Below are 13,155 nucleotides of genomic sequence, written 5' to 3'. Positions count from 1 at the left end.
TGAAAGGACATAGTTTTAGGCTTTAAATCAGGGATGAGGAAGAATTATTTTTCTCAAAGGGTCATGAATCTGTGGAATTCGCTACCTCAGAGTGCAGTGGATGCCGGGACACTGAATAAATTTAAGGAGGAGATAGACAGATTTTTAATTAGTAAAGGGTTGAAAGGTTATGGGGTGAGGGCAGGAAATTGGAGTTGAGGCCAAAATGAGGTCAGCCATGGTCGTATTGAATGGCGGGGCAGGTTCGAAGGGCTGAATTGCCTACTCCTGCTCCTACTTATGTTCTTATGAAAAGAAAACCTAAATGTCGGCGGAGGTGATTGAGCTTTGCCTTGCTGGAGGCAGGACCCTTGTAGACTGGCAGGGGTTGCTTTGTTACCAGAAGACCTGTGAATGGAACTGAAGATTGTAGGATGGTCATTGAATGGCCTCAGTTTTGACCTCAACATTGAGTCCAGACCCCATAAAGTCTCATGGCATTAGATCAGACGTGAGCAAGGAAACCTCTTGTTGATTACCACTTACCACTCACCCTGAGCTGGTGAATTAGTATTACGCTTTGTTGAACAACACTTGGAAGGAAGCCATAGAATGTACTCTAGGTAGGGTCTTTAATGTCAATCACCAAGAGTGACTCGGTAGCACCACTACTGACAGAGCTAGCTGAGTCCTGACGGACAAAGACTGGACCTGTGACAGGTGTTGAGGGAGCCAACAAGAGGGAAAAGCTACTCTTACCTACTTACATCCTCGCCAATCTACCTGCGGATGCATCTATCCGTGACAATATTGGTAGTCCCGCCTTGGCACTGAGGTTACTTACCATTCATTGTGCTCTGTAGCACTACCACCATGCTTTTAAGTTTATTCTTTCATGAGATGTATGCATCACTGGCTAGGCCAGCATTTATCACCTTTGGGAAGGTGGTGGTGAGCTGCTGCCTTGAACCACTGCAGTCTGCGTGATGTAGGTATGCCCGCAATGCTGTTAGGGAGGGAGTTCCAGGATTTTAACCCAGGGACAGTGAAGGAACGGCGATATAGTTCCAAGTCAGGATGCTGAGTGGCTTGGAGAGGAACTTGCAGCTGGCAGTGTTCCCATGCATCTACTGTCCTTGACCTTCTCGGTAGTAGAAGTCATAGGTTTGGAATGTGCTATCAAAGAAACTTTGGTGCATTGCTGCAGTGCATCTTCTAGATAGTACACACTGCGCACTGAAGTGTATTTAAGTACAGATGTGACAATTGATGATTCAACCAACAGCCGCCTGACTCGGCGCTAACAATGGCTCGGAGATTCTGTCCTTGGGATCCATTACATTTAATTGTCGCTACAACAACTGAACCTGGTCACCCCAGATATTTTATGTTGTGGGCACCACTGGTCCAGTGATCAAAGGCCTCCCAGTGTGCAGGGACCTGCCTTTGGTCACCATCCATGGTAATGTCAAGACTATGATGAGGACCACAACTACCAAGAAGCACCATTGGAAACTCTGTGCTTACACTGGGAGAAGATCACCTGACTCTGCAATTCACATCATTAGCCAATAGGCTATGTGGCACAGTTGGAATTGACCAAGTATACCCATTCTGAACTTGCAAACTGCATCGAACAGAATTTCTATTCGTCAATGAAGTGCAGACAACCCCCTCCAGCCATCACTCATTGATACTCCCAGACATACATGATGCATTAATCCAAAAGCAGGGGAAATATCCCCATGACCAGCAAGCAGGTAACAAACTACCGAACCTCAACATTGGACAAAACATTTGAGTACAACACCCAACAGATGGCACCTGGAATTCAGCAGAAATCATCAACATATGCCCAGAACCAAGATCGTATTAAGCATGAGCACTAAATGGCATGACAATGTGGCAAAACAGATGCCAAACCTGAACAATACCACAACCAGAAACATAGGGCGGTCCTATAGCGAATAGAACATGTCCTAAGACACACCGCCTGCCGACAACCAGCATTCTGAAAACGTGCAAGCCTCCAATCAAGATCACCAAGTAAATCTGGACGGATAAACAAACCACCAATACATATCAGAGACTTGTAAATTTATTGCTTTGTATAATGGTGTATTCAGACACAACATTACTTTCTTTTGCTGTCATGTAAATAGTTTGATTCTTTAGAAAAAAAGGACAAAAGTTGTGATATGATGTACATGTACCTTTAAAGGATATCTTAAACTGCCATCACTCACTACCCCCAAAACAGGAGTCCCATGGCTCTAAACTCAGTTTACAGCAGCAGCTTGTAGAAGTTAGACATGGATACTCAACCTCCCCGTTAAGTCTATCTACATATAGTCTCCAAATAAAGAACCACATTATTGTTTTACCAATTCTTTTCATGTGATTGGTACATTTATGTTGAATAGAAGAACATAACACATTCCACAACATTCCACAACAATCTGTAACCACATTGTCCGGCAAACCCCTTGCTCTACAATTGCCACGAAGCCAGGGAATCAACCCTCATTCAATGAAGAATGCAGGAGGGTATGCTAGAAACAGCACGAGGCATACCTAAAAAGGTGCAAACCTGGTGAAATTACAACACGGGACTACTTGCATGCTAAACAGCAGAAGCAGGATGTGTCAGACAGCTAAGCGACCCCACAACCAATGGATCAGATCAAAGTTCTGCAGCCTGCCACACCTAGTTGAAAATCTAGTGGACTAATAGGCGGAGGAGGCTTCACAAGTATACCCATCCTCAATGATAGGGGAGCCCAGCACATCAATACAAAAATGAGGCTGGAGCATTCGCAACCGTCTTGAGCCAGAAGTGCCAGATGGATGATCCAACTCTGCCTCCTTCTGAGATCCTCAGTATCACAGGTATGCCAATCTTCACCCAATTCAATTTGGTCCATCAGATGTCAAGAAATGGGTGACGGCACTAGGTACAGCAAAGTAGACCGACAACATCTGGTAGTAGTAAAGACTTGTGTTCCAGAACTAACTGCGCCCCTAGCCAAGCTGTTTAAGTACAGAAGCAACAACGGCACCTAGCCGGCAATGTGGAAAATTGCCCAGGTGTCTATGTCCTGTCCACAAAAGCCAGGAAAAGCCCAATCCAGCCACTTACTGCCCCGTTAGTCTAGTCTCAATCATCAGCAAAATGATGGAAGATGTTGTCAACAGTGCTATCAAGTGGTACTTGCAGCACTAACCTGCTCACTGATGCACTGTTTGGGTTCTGCCAGGGCTACTCAGCTCCTAGCCTCATTACAGCCTTGGTCCAAACATGGACAAAAGAGCTGAATTCCAGAGGTGAAGTAAGAGTGACTACCCTTGACATTTGACTGAGTATGACATCAAGGAGCCCTAGCAAAATTAAAGCCAATGGGAATTAGGGGGAAAACTCTCCACTGGCTGGAGTCAAAATTAATTGAGTTTGGGTATGTGATGGTTTTTGTTGCAGAGTGGTATGACATTGGATTTGCAACCCAGAGGTCATGCATAGAACTAAGTAGTTCCACCAGTTGAGAAAGGTGGAGGTCAACCAGTTAACTAACAGGATGAATGGGCTTCATAAACATCCCCATCTTCAACCATGATGAAGTTCATCACACAGTTACAGAGACTTAGAGAAGTGTGTGCAAGCATCTTCAGCCAGAAGTGCATATGCAAAACCTACTCAGCTTCCTCATAGGGTTCCCATCATTGCAGATGCCTGCATCCACCCAAGTCATTCACTCCATAATAACATCAGTAGCAACCTGAATGCACTCGACACAGTGAAGTTTATAGGCCTCAGAACATCCTGATTGTACTGTGAAGACCAATAACATGAGTGTCATTTGTTCCCAAGATGAGCTTATCCCAGGACGGGGCGTTTTTTAAGTCTTTCATTTATTACCCATCCCTAATTGCCCTTGAGAAGGTGATAGTGAGCTGCCTTCTTGAATTGCTGCAGCCCATGTGGTGTAGGTACACCCACAGTGCTGTTATGACGTTCCCAGACAGTGAAGGAATGGTGACGTATTCTAAGTTAGAATGGTGTATGCCTTGGAGGGGAATTTGCAAGGGGTGGTGCTCCCATGCAATTGCTGCCTTTGTCCTTCTAGGCGGTAGAGGTTGCGGTTTTGGAAGGTGCTGTCGAAGGACCCTTGGTGAGTTGCTGCAGTACACCTCATAGATGGTACATGCTGCTGCTAATGTGCCCAAGTGTCGGAAGGAGCTTCAGATGGTGGACGGTTTGCCGGTTAAGCAGGCTGCTTTGTCACACTCTAACTTATGCCTTGTAGATGGTAGACAGAATATAAAAAACAGCAAAGAATGACTAAAAGATTAATAATGAGGGAAAAATAAGATTACGAGAGAAAGCTAGCTAGAAATGTAAAGACGGATAGTAAGAGTTCCTATAAATGTATAGCAAAGAGTTAACAAGGTGAGCATTGGTCCTATAGCAAGTGAGTCTGTGGAGTTAATAATAGAAAATAAGGAGATGGCAGATTAATTGGACAGGTGCTTTGCATCGGTCTTCACTATAGAGGATACAAGTAACATCCCAGAAATGGCTGTAAATCAGGAATTGGGAGGGAGGAACTCAAGAAAATTACAAGCACCAGGGAAATGGTACTTAGCAAATTGTTGGAACTGTTGGGTGAAAAGTTTCTGGGTCCTAATGAACTTCATCCCACGGTCTTAAAAGAAGTGGTTAGTGAGATAGTTGATGTGTTAGTTTAAATTTTCCAAAATTCACTTGCTTCGGGGAAGGTTCTATTAGATTGGGAAATAGCTAATGTATCGCCTTTATTCAAAAAGGGAGGGAGACAGGAAACAGGAAACTATAGGCCAAGTTAGCCTAGCATCTGTTATAGGGAAAATGTTGGAAGCTATTATTAAAGACATCATAACAGTTTTGTGAAAGGGTAATCATGTTTAACCAATTTATTGGAGTCCTTGAAGTAACAGATACTGTGGATAAAGGGAAACCAGTGGATGTACTGTACTTAGATTTTCAGAAGGGATTTAATAAGGTGCCTCATCAAAGGTTATTGCGGAAAATGAATGCTTATGGTGTAAGGGGTAACATATTGGCATGGATAGAAGATTGGCTAGCTAACAGGATACAGTAAGCATAAATGGTACTTTTTCTGGTTGGCAGGATGTGATGAGTGGTGTGCCACTGGGATCAGTGTTGGGGCCTCAACTCTTTACAATTTGTATAAATGACTTGGATGAAAGGACTGATGGTATGGTTGCTAAATTTGCTGATGACACAAAGATAGGTAGGAAAGTAAGTTGCGAAGAGGACAAGGAGGCTACCAAAAGATATAGATAAGTTAGGTGAGTGAGCAAAGATCTTGCAAATGGAGTGTAATTTGGGAAAATGTTAGGTTGTCCATTTTGGCAGGATGAATAAAAAAGAAGCACCCACATCTAAATGGTGAGAGATTGCAGAGCTCTGAGATGTAGAGGGATCTGGGTGTACTAGTGCATGAATGGCAAAAGGTTGGTATGCAGATACAGCAAGTAATTAGCAAAGCCAATAGAATATTACCATTTATTGCGAGGGGAATTGAATACAAGAGTGGAGAGGTTATGCTTCAGTTATACAGGGCATTGGTGAGGCCACATCTGGAGTACTGTACACAATATTGGTCACCTTATTTAAGTAAAGATGGAAATACATTGGAAGCAGTTCAGAGAAGTTGTATTAGATTAGTACCAGGAATGGCCGAGTTGTCTTATGAGGACAGGTTGGACTGGCTAGGCTTGTATCCGCTTGACTTCAGAAGAGTAAGAGATGACTTGATTGAACCATTTAAGATACTGAGGGGGCTTGACAAGGTGGATATGGAAAGGATATTTCCTCTTATGGGAGAATCTAGAACTAGGGGTTACTGTTTAAAAATAAAGGCTCGCCCATTTAAGACCGAGATGAGGAGAATTTTTTTTGAGGATTGTGAGACTTTCCGAATTCTCTTCTTCAAAAGGTGCTTGAGGTAGAGCCTTTGAATATCTTTAAGGCAGAAGTAGATACAGTCTTGAATAACAAGGTGGGGGGCGGGGGGGTGAAACGTTATCGGGGGTAGGCAGGAATGTGAAGTTGATAAAATTAGATCAACCATTATCTTATTGAATGGCGGAGCAGACTCGAGGGCTGAGTGGCCTACTCCTGCTCCTAACACGAATGTTCATATGACAGGCTTTGGTTTACATCAGGGCATGGATTGCACCATTATCTGAAGAGTTGTTCATGGAACTGATCAACACAACCATCAATGAACATGCCCATTTCTGACCTTATGACGGAGGGAGATCATTGGAGCAGCTAAAGACGGCTGGACCGAAAACATTGCCTTGAGGAACTTTTGAAGCTATGTCCTTGGATTGAGATAATTGGCCTCCAACAGCTACAACCATCTTCCTTTGTGCTAGATATGATTGCAGTCAGCAGAGAGTTTTCTGTCTGATTCCTATTGACTTAAATTTTGCTAGGGTTCCTTCACACCATGCTCTGTCAAATGATGCCATGATGCCAAGAACAGTCACTCTCATCTCAACTCTGGAATTCAGCTCTTGTGTCCATGTTTGAACCAAGGCTGCAATGAGGTCTGCAGCTGTGTAGTCCTGTCGGAAATTAATGTAATACATTAGATTTCAATAGGAACATAATGCAAAACAGCAAATTAGTGAATTCCTCTTTGTCCTCAATGCTTAGAAAATTCAATGGATGACACTTTGGCAAATTCAAATAGATATTTTGTGACTTAAAATGGCAAGTTACTCTACAGTCATTATCAGGCCATAAAACAAAACAGGATTATTAGTTTAGATAAAAATAATTATTTTTTCCAAGTCAAGCCTTTTCATTTCCTAGAAATAAAATTTGAAAAAAATGCCATATAAATCTTAATGCCAAAGAACTGTTTAATTAGTTCCTGTCATTTCTTTGCACCAGTAAATTATCATTTTCATAAAAGACCATTTAAGATGCAAATCATTGAATTCATGAAATTGAAAAGATCTAAAATAAATTTTAATTCCATAATCCATACCATTTTGGGCCACTTTTATTTGTTATAGAACTGCAATTTCCCATTGAGCACTTAAAGGTAACAAGAAATTCAACACAATAACAGCATGTTGAAATATAAATAAGATATGTATCAGCTAATAGTTCACATTGAAATCTGTGCAGATATACTGTGCTATCTTTTTAAAAAAATGTTTTTATATTGCAGTGCTTTTGTTCCTTTGAATATCCCAGCGAACCAGAACTCTACGGAATGGGAAAAGGTGAAGCTTTTATTTGAGGAGCTAGGAAGCAGCCGTAAGTAGAAAAGTGATTTTGTATTGTCGAATAGATGGAATTAGTGCAAATATTTGGGAGGAAATAGGGGGAGGTTCTAAATATTGTATAATTGAGGATTTTACTAACCATTAGCAAATCCTAGCTACCTCCAGATTGCCTTATTAAATAGTCGTAGAAAACAACACAGCAGATTGCAGTTGATTGCGGAACATTTTAACTTCTGCCTTCTTATTGGGTACATAAATAATAGGGGATGCAGCATTTCATCAATCACTAATTCTCCTTAAAAACACCTAACCTGGAGTGGGATCTGTAACAAGCTTGTGAGATTTAGCATACTCCCACATTATTCTCATTGGTGACGATCTCCTGAAGACTGGTGTAGAATATATATAGTTTTTGTACTTTTTCTGGGCAAAAAGGAATGAAAAAGATATCCAGTGTTTTTGAAGTTATTAATAATTTATTTCATTGATATCAATCAATCATTGACGATTTCCAGCTACCTTGGAATTTCACTTGGTGTGTTGGTGAACTCAAAATTGATTAGTTAGTATCTTTCCCATGATTATATTTACTTGATTATAACACAGAGACAGTGTGAGATATTTTTCTTTATTTGCCAACGATTGCCATATGCAATTTCAAAATCAAGTGAGCAGATAGTCAGCGTCTCAATTACAGCATTAACATGCAAAGTAATTTTTCTCATGTACCCAATTTACTTCAGTAGATATATACACCGATTTAATAAATAGACAGCCCCAAATTGTTAAGAGAACCTATTTTAATCTCAGAACTACTGTAAAGTCATATATTAAAACATCTCGGACAACCCTTCTGGCAACAGTTAATTTCAGGTACTCGTACATGGTTTATTTATAACCATATATCAGCTTTGCCTATACCTTTTATTTCTGTTCATTTCTGACTATGATAAAGGTCAGTGGATGTTAGAGGTGCACTCCAGTTTTTCTAACGCTCCTTGATGCCATGGCCCTGGCAGAAGCCAAACTGGGCATCAGTGAGCAGGTTATTGCTAAGCAAGTGCTGTTTGATAGCACTGTTGATGACCCCTTCCATTACTGATGGTCGAGGGTAGACTGATGGTGCAGTAATTGGTCGGGTTGGATTTGTCGTGCTTTTTGTGTACAGGACATACCTGGGCAATTTTCCGCATGGCTAGATAATTGGCAGTGTTGTAGCTGTACTGGAACAGTTTGGCTAGGGGCGTGGCAAGTTCTGGAGCACAAGTCTTCAGTACTATTGCCGGAATATTGTCAGGCCCCATAGCCTTTGCTGTATCCGGTGTCTGTGGCCGTTTCTTGATATCACGTGGAGTGAATTGAGTTGGCTGAAGACTGGCATCTGTGATGCTAGGAACCTCCAGGGGAGGCTAAGATGTATCATCCACTTGGCACTTCTGGCTGAAGATTGTAGCCAATGCTTCAGCCTTATCTTTTGCGCTGATGTGCTTGGCTCCCCCATCATTGAGGATGGGGATATTTGTGGAACCACCTCCTCCAGTGGAACCACCATTCATGACTGGATGTGGCAGGACTGTAGAGCTTAGACCTAATCCGTTGGTTATGGGATCGCTTAGCTCTATTTATCACTTGCTGCTTATGCTGTTTGGCATGGAAGTAGCCCTGTGTCATAGCTTCACCAGGTTGACACCTCGTTTTTAGGTATTCCTGGTGCTGCTCCTGGCATGCCCCCCCTGCACTCTTCATTGAACCAGGGTTGATCCCCTGGCCTGATGGTAATGGTAGAGTGGGGGAAGCACTAGGCCATAAGGTTACAGATTGTGTTTGAGTACAATTCTGCTGCTGCTGATGGCCCACTGTGCTTCATGGATGTCCAGTCTTGAGTTGCTAGATCTGTTCGAAATTTATCACATTTAGCATGGTGGTAGTGCTACACAACACGCTGAAGGATATCCTCAATGTGAAGACGGGTCTTCGCCTCCATAACGACTGTGCAGGGGTCACTCCTACCGATACTGTCATGGGGACAGATGCATCTGTGGCAGGTAGGTTGGTGAGGGTGAGGTAAAGTAAATGTTTCCCTCTTTTTGGTTCCCTCACCACCTGGCGCAGACCCAGTCTAGCGCTATGTCCTTGAGGACTTGGCCAGCTCAGTCAGTAGTGGTGCTATCCAGCCACTCTTGGTGATGCACATTGAAGTCCCCCACCCAGGGTACGTTCTGTCCCCTTGCAGCCTCAGTGCTTCCTCCAAGTGGTGTTCAACATGGAGGAGCACTGATTCATCAGTTGATGGAGGGCAGTACGTGGTAAACAGCAGGAGGCTTCCTTGCCCATGCTTGACCTGGTGTCATGAGACTTCAGGGGGTCCAGAGTCGATGTTGAGGACCCCCAGGGCAACTCCCTCCCAACTATATACCACTGTGCTGCCAACTCTGTTGGGCCTGTCATGCATATGGGACAGGACATCACCACCCAAGAATGGTGATGGTGGTGTCTGGGGCATGATCTGTAAGATATGATTCCGTGAAGATGACTACGTCATCTTGACTAGACTGAGACAGCTCTCCCAAAAACGTTAGTAAGGAGGACTTTGCAGGGTTGGCAGGGTTGCAGGATTGCACGGTGCCTAGGTCGATGCCTAGTGGTCTGTCCAGTTTATTCCTTTTTTTGAGACTTTGTAGCGGTTGAGTGACTTGCTAGGCCATTTAATTGCTGTGGGCCTGTAGTCACATGTAGGTCAGACCAGGTAAGGAAAAGATGTTTATGAAGGACATCAGTGAACCAGATGGGTTTTTACAACAATCAACAATGGATTTATTGAATTCAAATTCCACCATCTGCCATGGCGGGATTTGAATCTGGGTCCTCAGAGCATTACCCTGGGATTCTAGATTATTAGTCCAGTGACGATACCACTATGCCGTCACCTCCTCTATTTAAAGTCAAAGAGGATTGATTAGTAATCTGGAAATGGGTGAGTACTTAACACCTGGCAATTATTGTATAGTTTGCTTAATAAACATATGAAGGCAAACTTTTAAAATACCCACAGATGTGTAAGACTTTGTTTAATCTTTTACGCTTTTAACTGAAGTTTTCCCTTCTCAAAATCCTAGATCCATGTTCTATATGAATAGGGCGATCACCTGGTACTGCATTGCTGTTAAGGCTGACAAAAGGTGCAGGAGCCAGGTGTGGTTAAGTGGGTGAGGAATAGCCTTGCCACCAGTGTATCATAGAGAGGATACATGTTTCTCAAAAATATTAAGACTAGAAAATGACCAATTGGAAAAGGAAAAAAATCATTTCGGTGAGGAATAAAAAATAATATTACTAAGATTCACTTTACCACCAATATAACTGGATTTATTGTTTATATTTAAGTCAAGCCTCTTGGATCCCACTTTCTATTTTTGAAGTGGGACCAGATTCCTCAATTTGCTGAAAACTGTAAATGATTTACTTGTAAATGATTTACTTTCTAGCTGCAATGCCTTTTTAGTTGTAAATGTTAATTCTGCATTCCTCTGTTATAGTTACTTTTTTAGTAATGGGGCTTGTTAAAAGCTACTGTTTATTTCTAAAGTTACCCTTTCACTTATGAACCTGATGGAAATGTGTGTTAATTTGAATATATTTTCAAGCTATTCAATTTAAAAAAATAATAAAACAGAAAATGCTGGAAATACTCAGCAAGTCTGGCAGCATCTGCGGAGAGTGAAACAGTTACTGTTTGAGGAGAATAACCTTTTTGTAGCACTTATTGGTTTTTTTTCAAATGTTTTTAATTAGTTAAAGGTTCTAGATGATGAAATCTGAGATATTGTATATTTTTAGCCTGTTTACTTTTTTCCAATTTTACCAGCTACATGGGTATTTTGTAACCTATAGGGGGTTTATTTTTAAAAATGTACATTGGATACTAAAAAAGTTAGCTGCTGTTCCCAGGTAATATATTGTGTGTTCTCTTCTGTTTGTAGATGGCTTGGCTGCCTTGTCTTTCTCTATAAGCACCTTAACCTTGATCGGGATGCTAGCAGTAATAACCTACACAGTAAGTACAAATGACTACTATTTGCTGCCACGTTAACATTGACTTGTATGCAGTGCAAGTAAAATATTGGACACCATGGGCCAGATTTTCACCACTGAGGTGGGTAGCTTGAGTCTGAAAATTTCCCAATTTGAGCTACCTGCTTTGGTATAAAATCCCCAATTGTGCGCTGCTTTTGCTCTGGGGAGGTGGGAGCAGGATAGAGTCCAGGCCCACTGCCTGCGGAAGCAGCTCAGAAGCAGCCACAGGGGCGGCCAAGGTGGGCTGGTTAAAAGGCCTACCTCGGTTCCCTGGCACCTTGTCCCAGCTGTTTCATTACATTTTAGGTCCTCTACCTTCACTCGTCACACCCCATCGCCCCTCCCCCCCCCGCACCTACTTCCATGCAACCCCCATGTCAACTTATGCTCCCCTTCCTACCCTCCTGGCCCCTTATAACTCCCATGCCAACTCATGCCCTCATACCCTTCATGTCATTCGTGGCCCTTCCATATCCATTCACCCACTATACCCTATGTACAGAGCCAGTGAACCAAATAGTAACAGTGACATGTGTGAACTGTTTAGTTACTGCCATTTTTAGGTTCAGTTGCCTTTAATGTGTATTATTTGAAAGAAAATATCAGTGGGAATTTTTACCATATCGGGCAGGCAAGACACACGGGCCCGCGAGTGTCTGTGCAACGGTCTGCTGCCCGCGATCGGGCCCCGACCGCGATTTCATACTGGCTGGCCAATTGACGGCCAGCCAACGCGAAACGTGCGCTGATAACCTCAGTGCTACCTGGGTGGGGGCGGGAGGAGCGTGAGCGCTGAAGTGTGCGCATGCACGTGGGTGCACTCAGTGATAGCTCCCTGAAGGCACAGAGCTACCTCAGGTTGCTGAAGATTTTTAACGTTAAAAATAAAGATTTTGAAAATAAGGAAAACATGTTCAAAATGAGGTTTAAAATTTTTATATATTTTTTTAAATCACTGTTCAAAACCACACCCTGCCCGTGGATAAGGTTTCACAAAAAGTGCAAAGACCACTTGGCCTGTTTGCCCTCCGCCAACCGTAAGGTTGGACGGGCAGGGAAAATTTCACTTTAATGAATTGACTAATGGGCTTAACAGCCCTGATAAATGTCAGCGGGCGTGCTACCGACTCCTGCGCACACCCTCTGGCCGAAATATCGTGTGAGTGTGCGATGATGTCAGGATGGTCACCTGACGTCATCGCGTGCTATTTCATGCTTGTACACGTCGGGCGCGTGCCCGCACACTGAGCTGAAAATCCTGCCCAGTGTCCCTGCAATCCTAAAAACGAGTTAATCAAACACCAGTAAAGTATCAATAACAGAGCTTTAAGCACTTGACACCTCTTAATTTTATGTAAATATACATTGAAACATTGACAAAAGAGATCACAGTGAAAAAATAACTTATTGGCTTAGCTGAAAGCCCATACTCTTATTAAGAAAAAAGTGAGTTTGTTTACACAGGTGTAGCAAAATGTTCAGTTTGCTTGATTGACATCCCAAGATGTATGATAGTTATTTTTCTGTGATCTCTTTTGTCAATGTCTCAATTGGTCTTGCCCGCAATTTTTAAATAGCTCCAGAGTCTTTCTGACTCCATGAAAATCCAGCCCAAGAAGGTTTTCTTTGTGTAAATAATTAATGGATCCTTTGATATCAAATGTGTACCACCTCTAAATGTGTTGCTGAAGCCAAGATGCAATATTAATTAATTATAGCAGGAAAGTAGTGGTTACTTGTGCATACGTTAGGTGAGATAGGTATGAGCAATAGTCTTACTGCCATTTTTAGGTTCAG

The 13,155-nt window shown here is 42.5% G+C and overlaps 1 protein-coding gene across 1 annotated transcript in view; it reads left to right on the top strand.

The window, feature by feature from the left end:
- Positions 1–13,155, top strand: part of lmbrd1 (LMBR1 domain containing 1) — a 236,655-nt gene that overhangs the window by 93,757 nt on the left and 129,743 nt on the right. Inside the window, exons 6-7 of the mRNA XM_078541853.1 lie at positions 7,227–7,315; positions 11,265–11,338. Of these exons, the coding sequence (XP_078397979.1) occupies positions 7,227–7,315; positions 11,265–11,338 (163 nt within the window). The remainder of the gene's footprint in view (positions 1–7,226; positions 7,316–11,264; positions 11,339–13,155) is intronic.

Source organism: Cetorhinus maximus, chromosome 5 (assembly GCF_964194155.1).
Source record: "Cetorhinus maximus chromosome 5, sCetMax3.hap1.1, whole genome shotgun sequence".
Lineage (NCBI taxonomy): Eukaryota > Metazoa > Chordata > Chondrichthyes > Lamniformes > Cetorhinidae > Cetorhinus > Cetorhinus maximus.
Note: the sequence above shows the minus strand (reverse complement) of the source record. Positions and strands in the feature narration are given on the sequence as shown.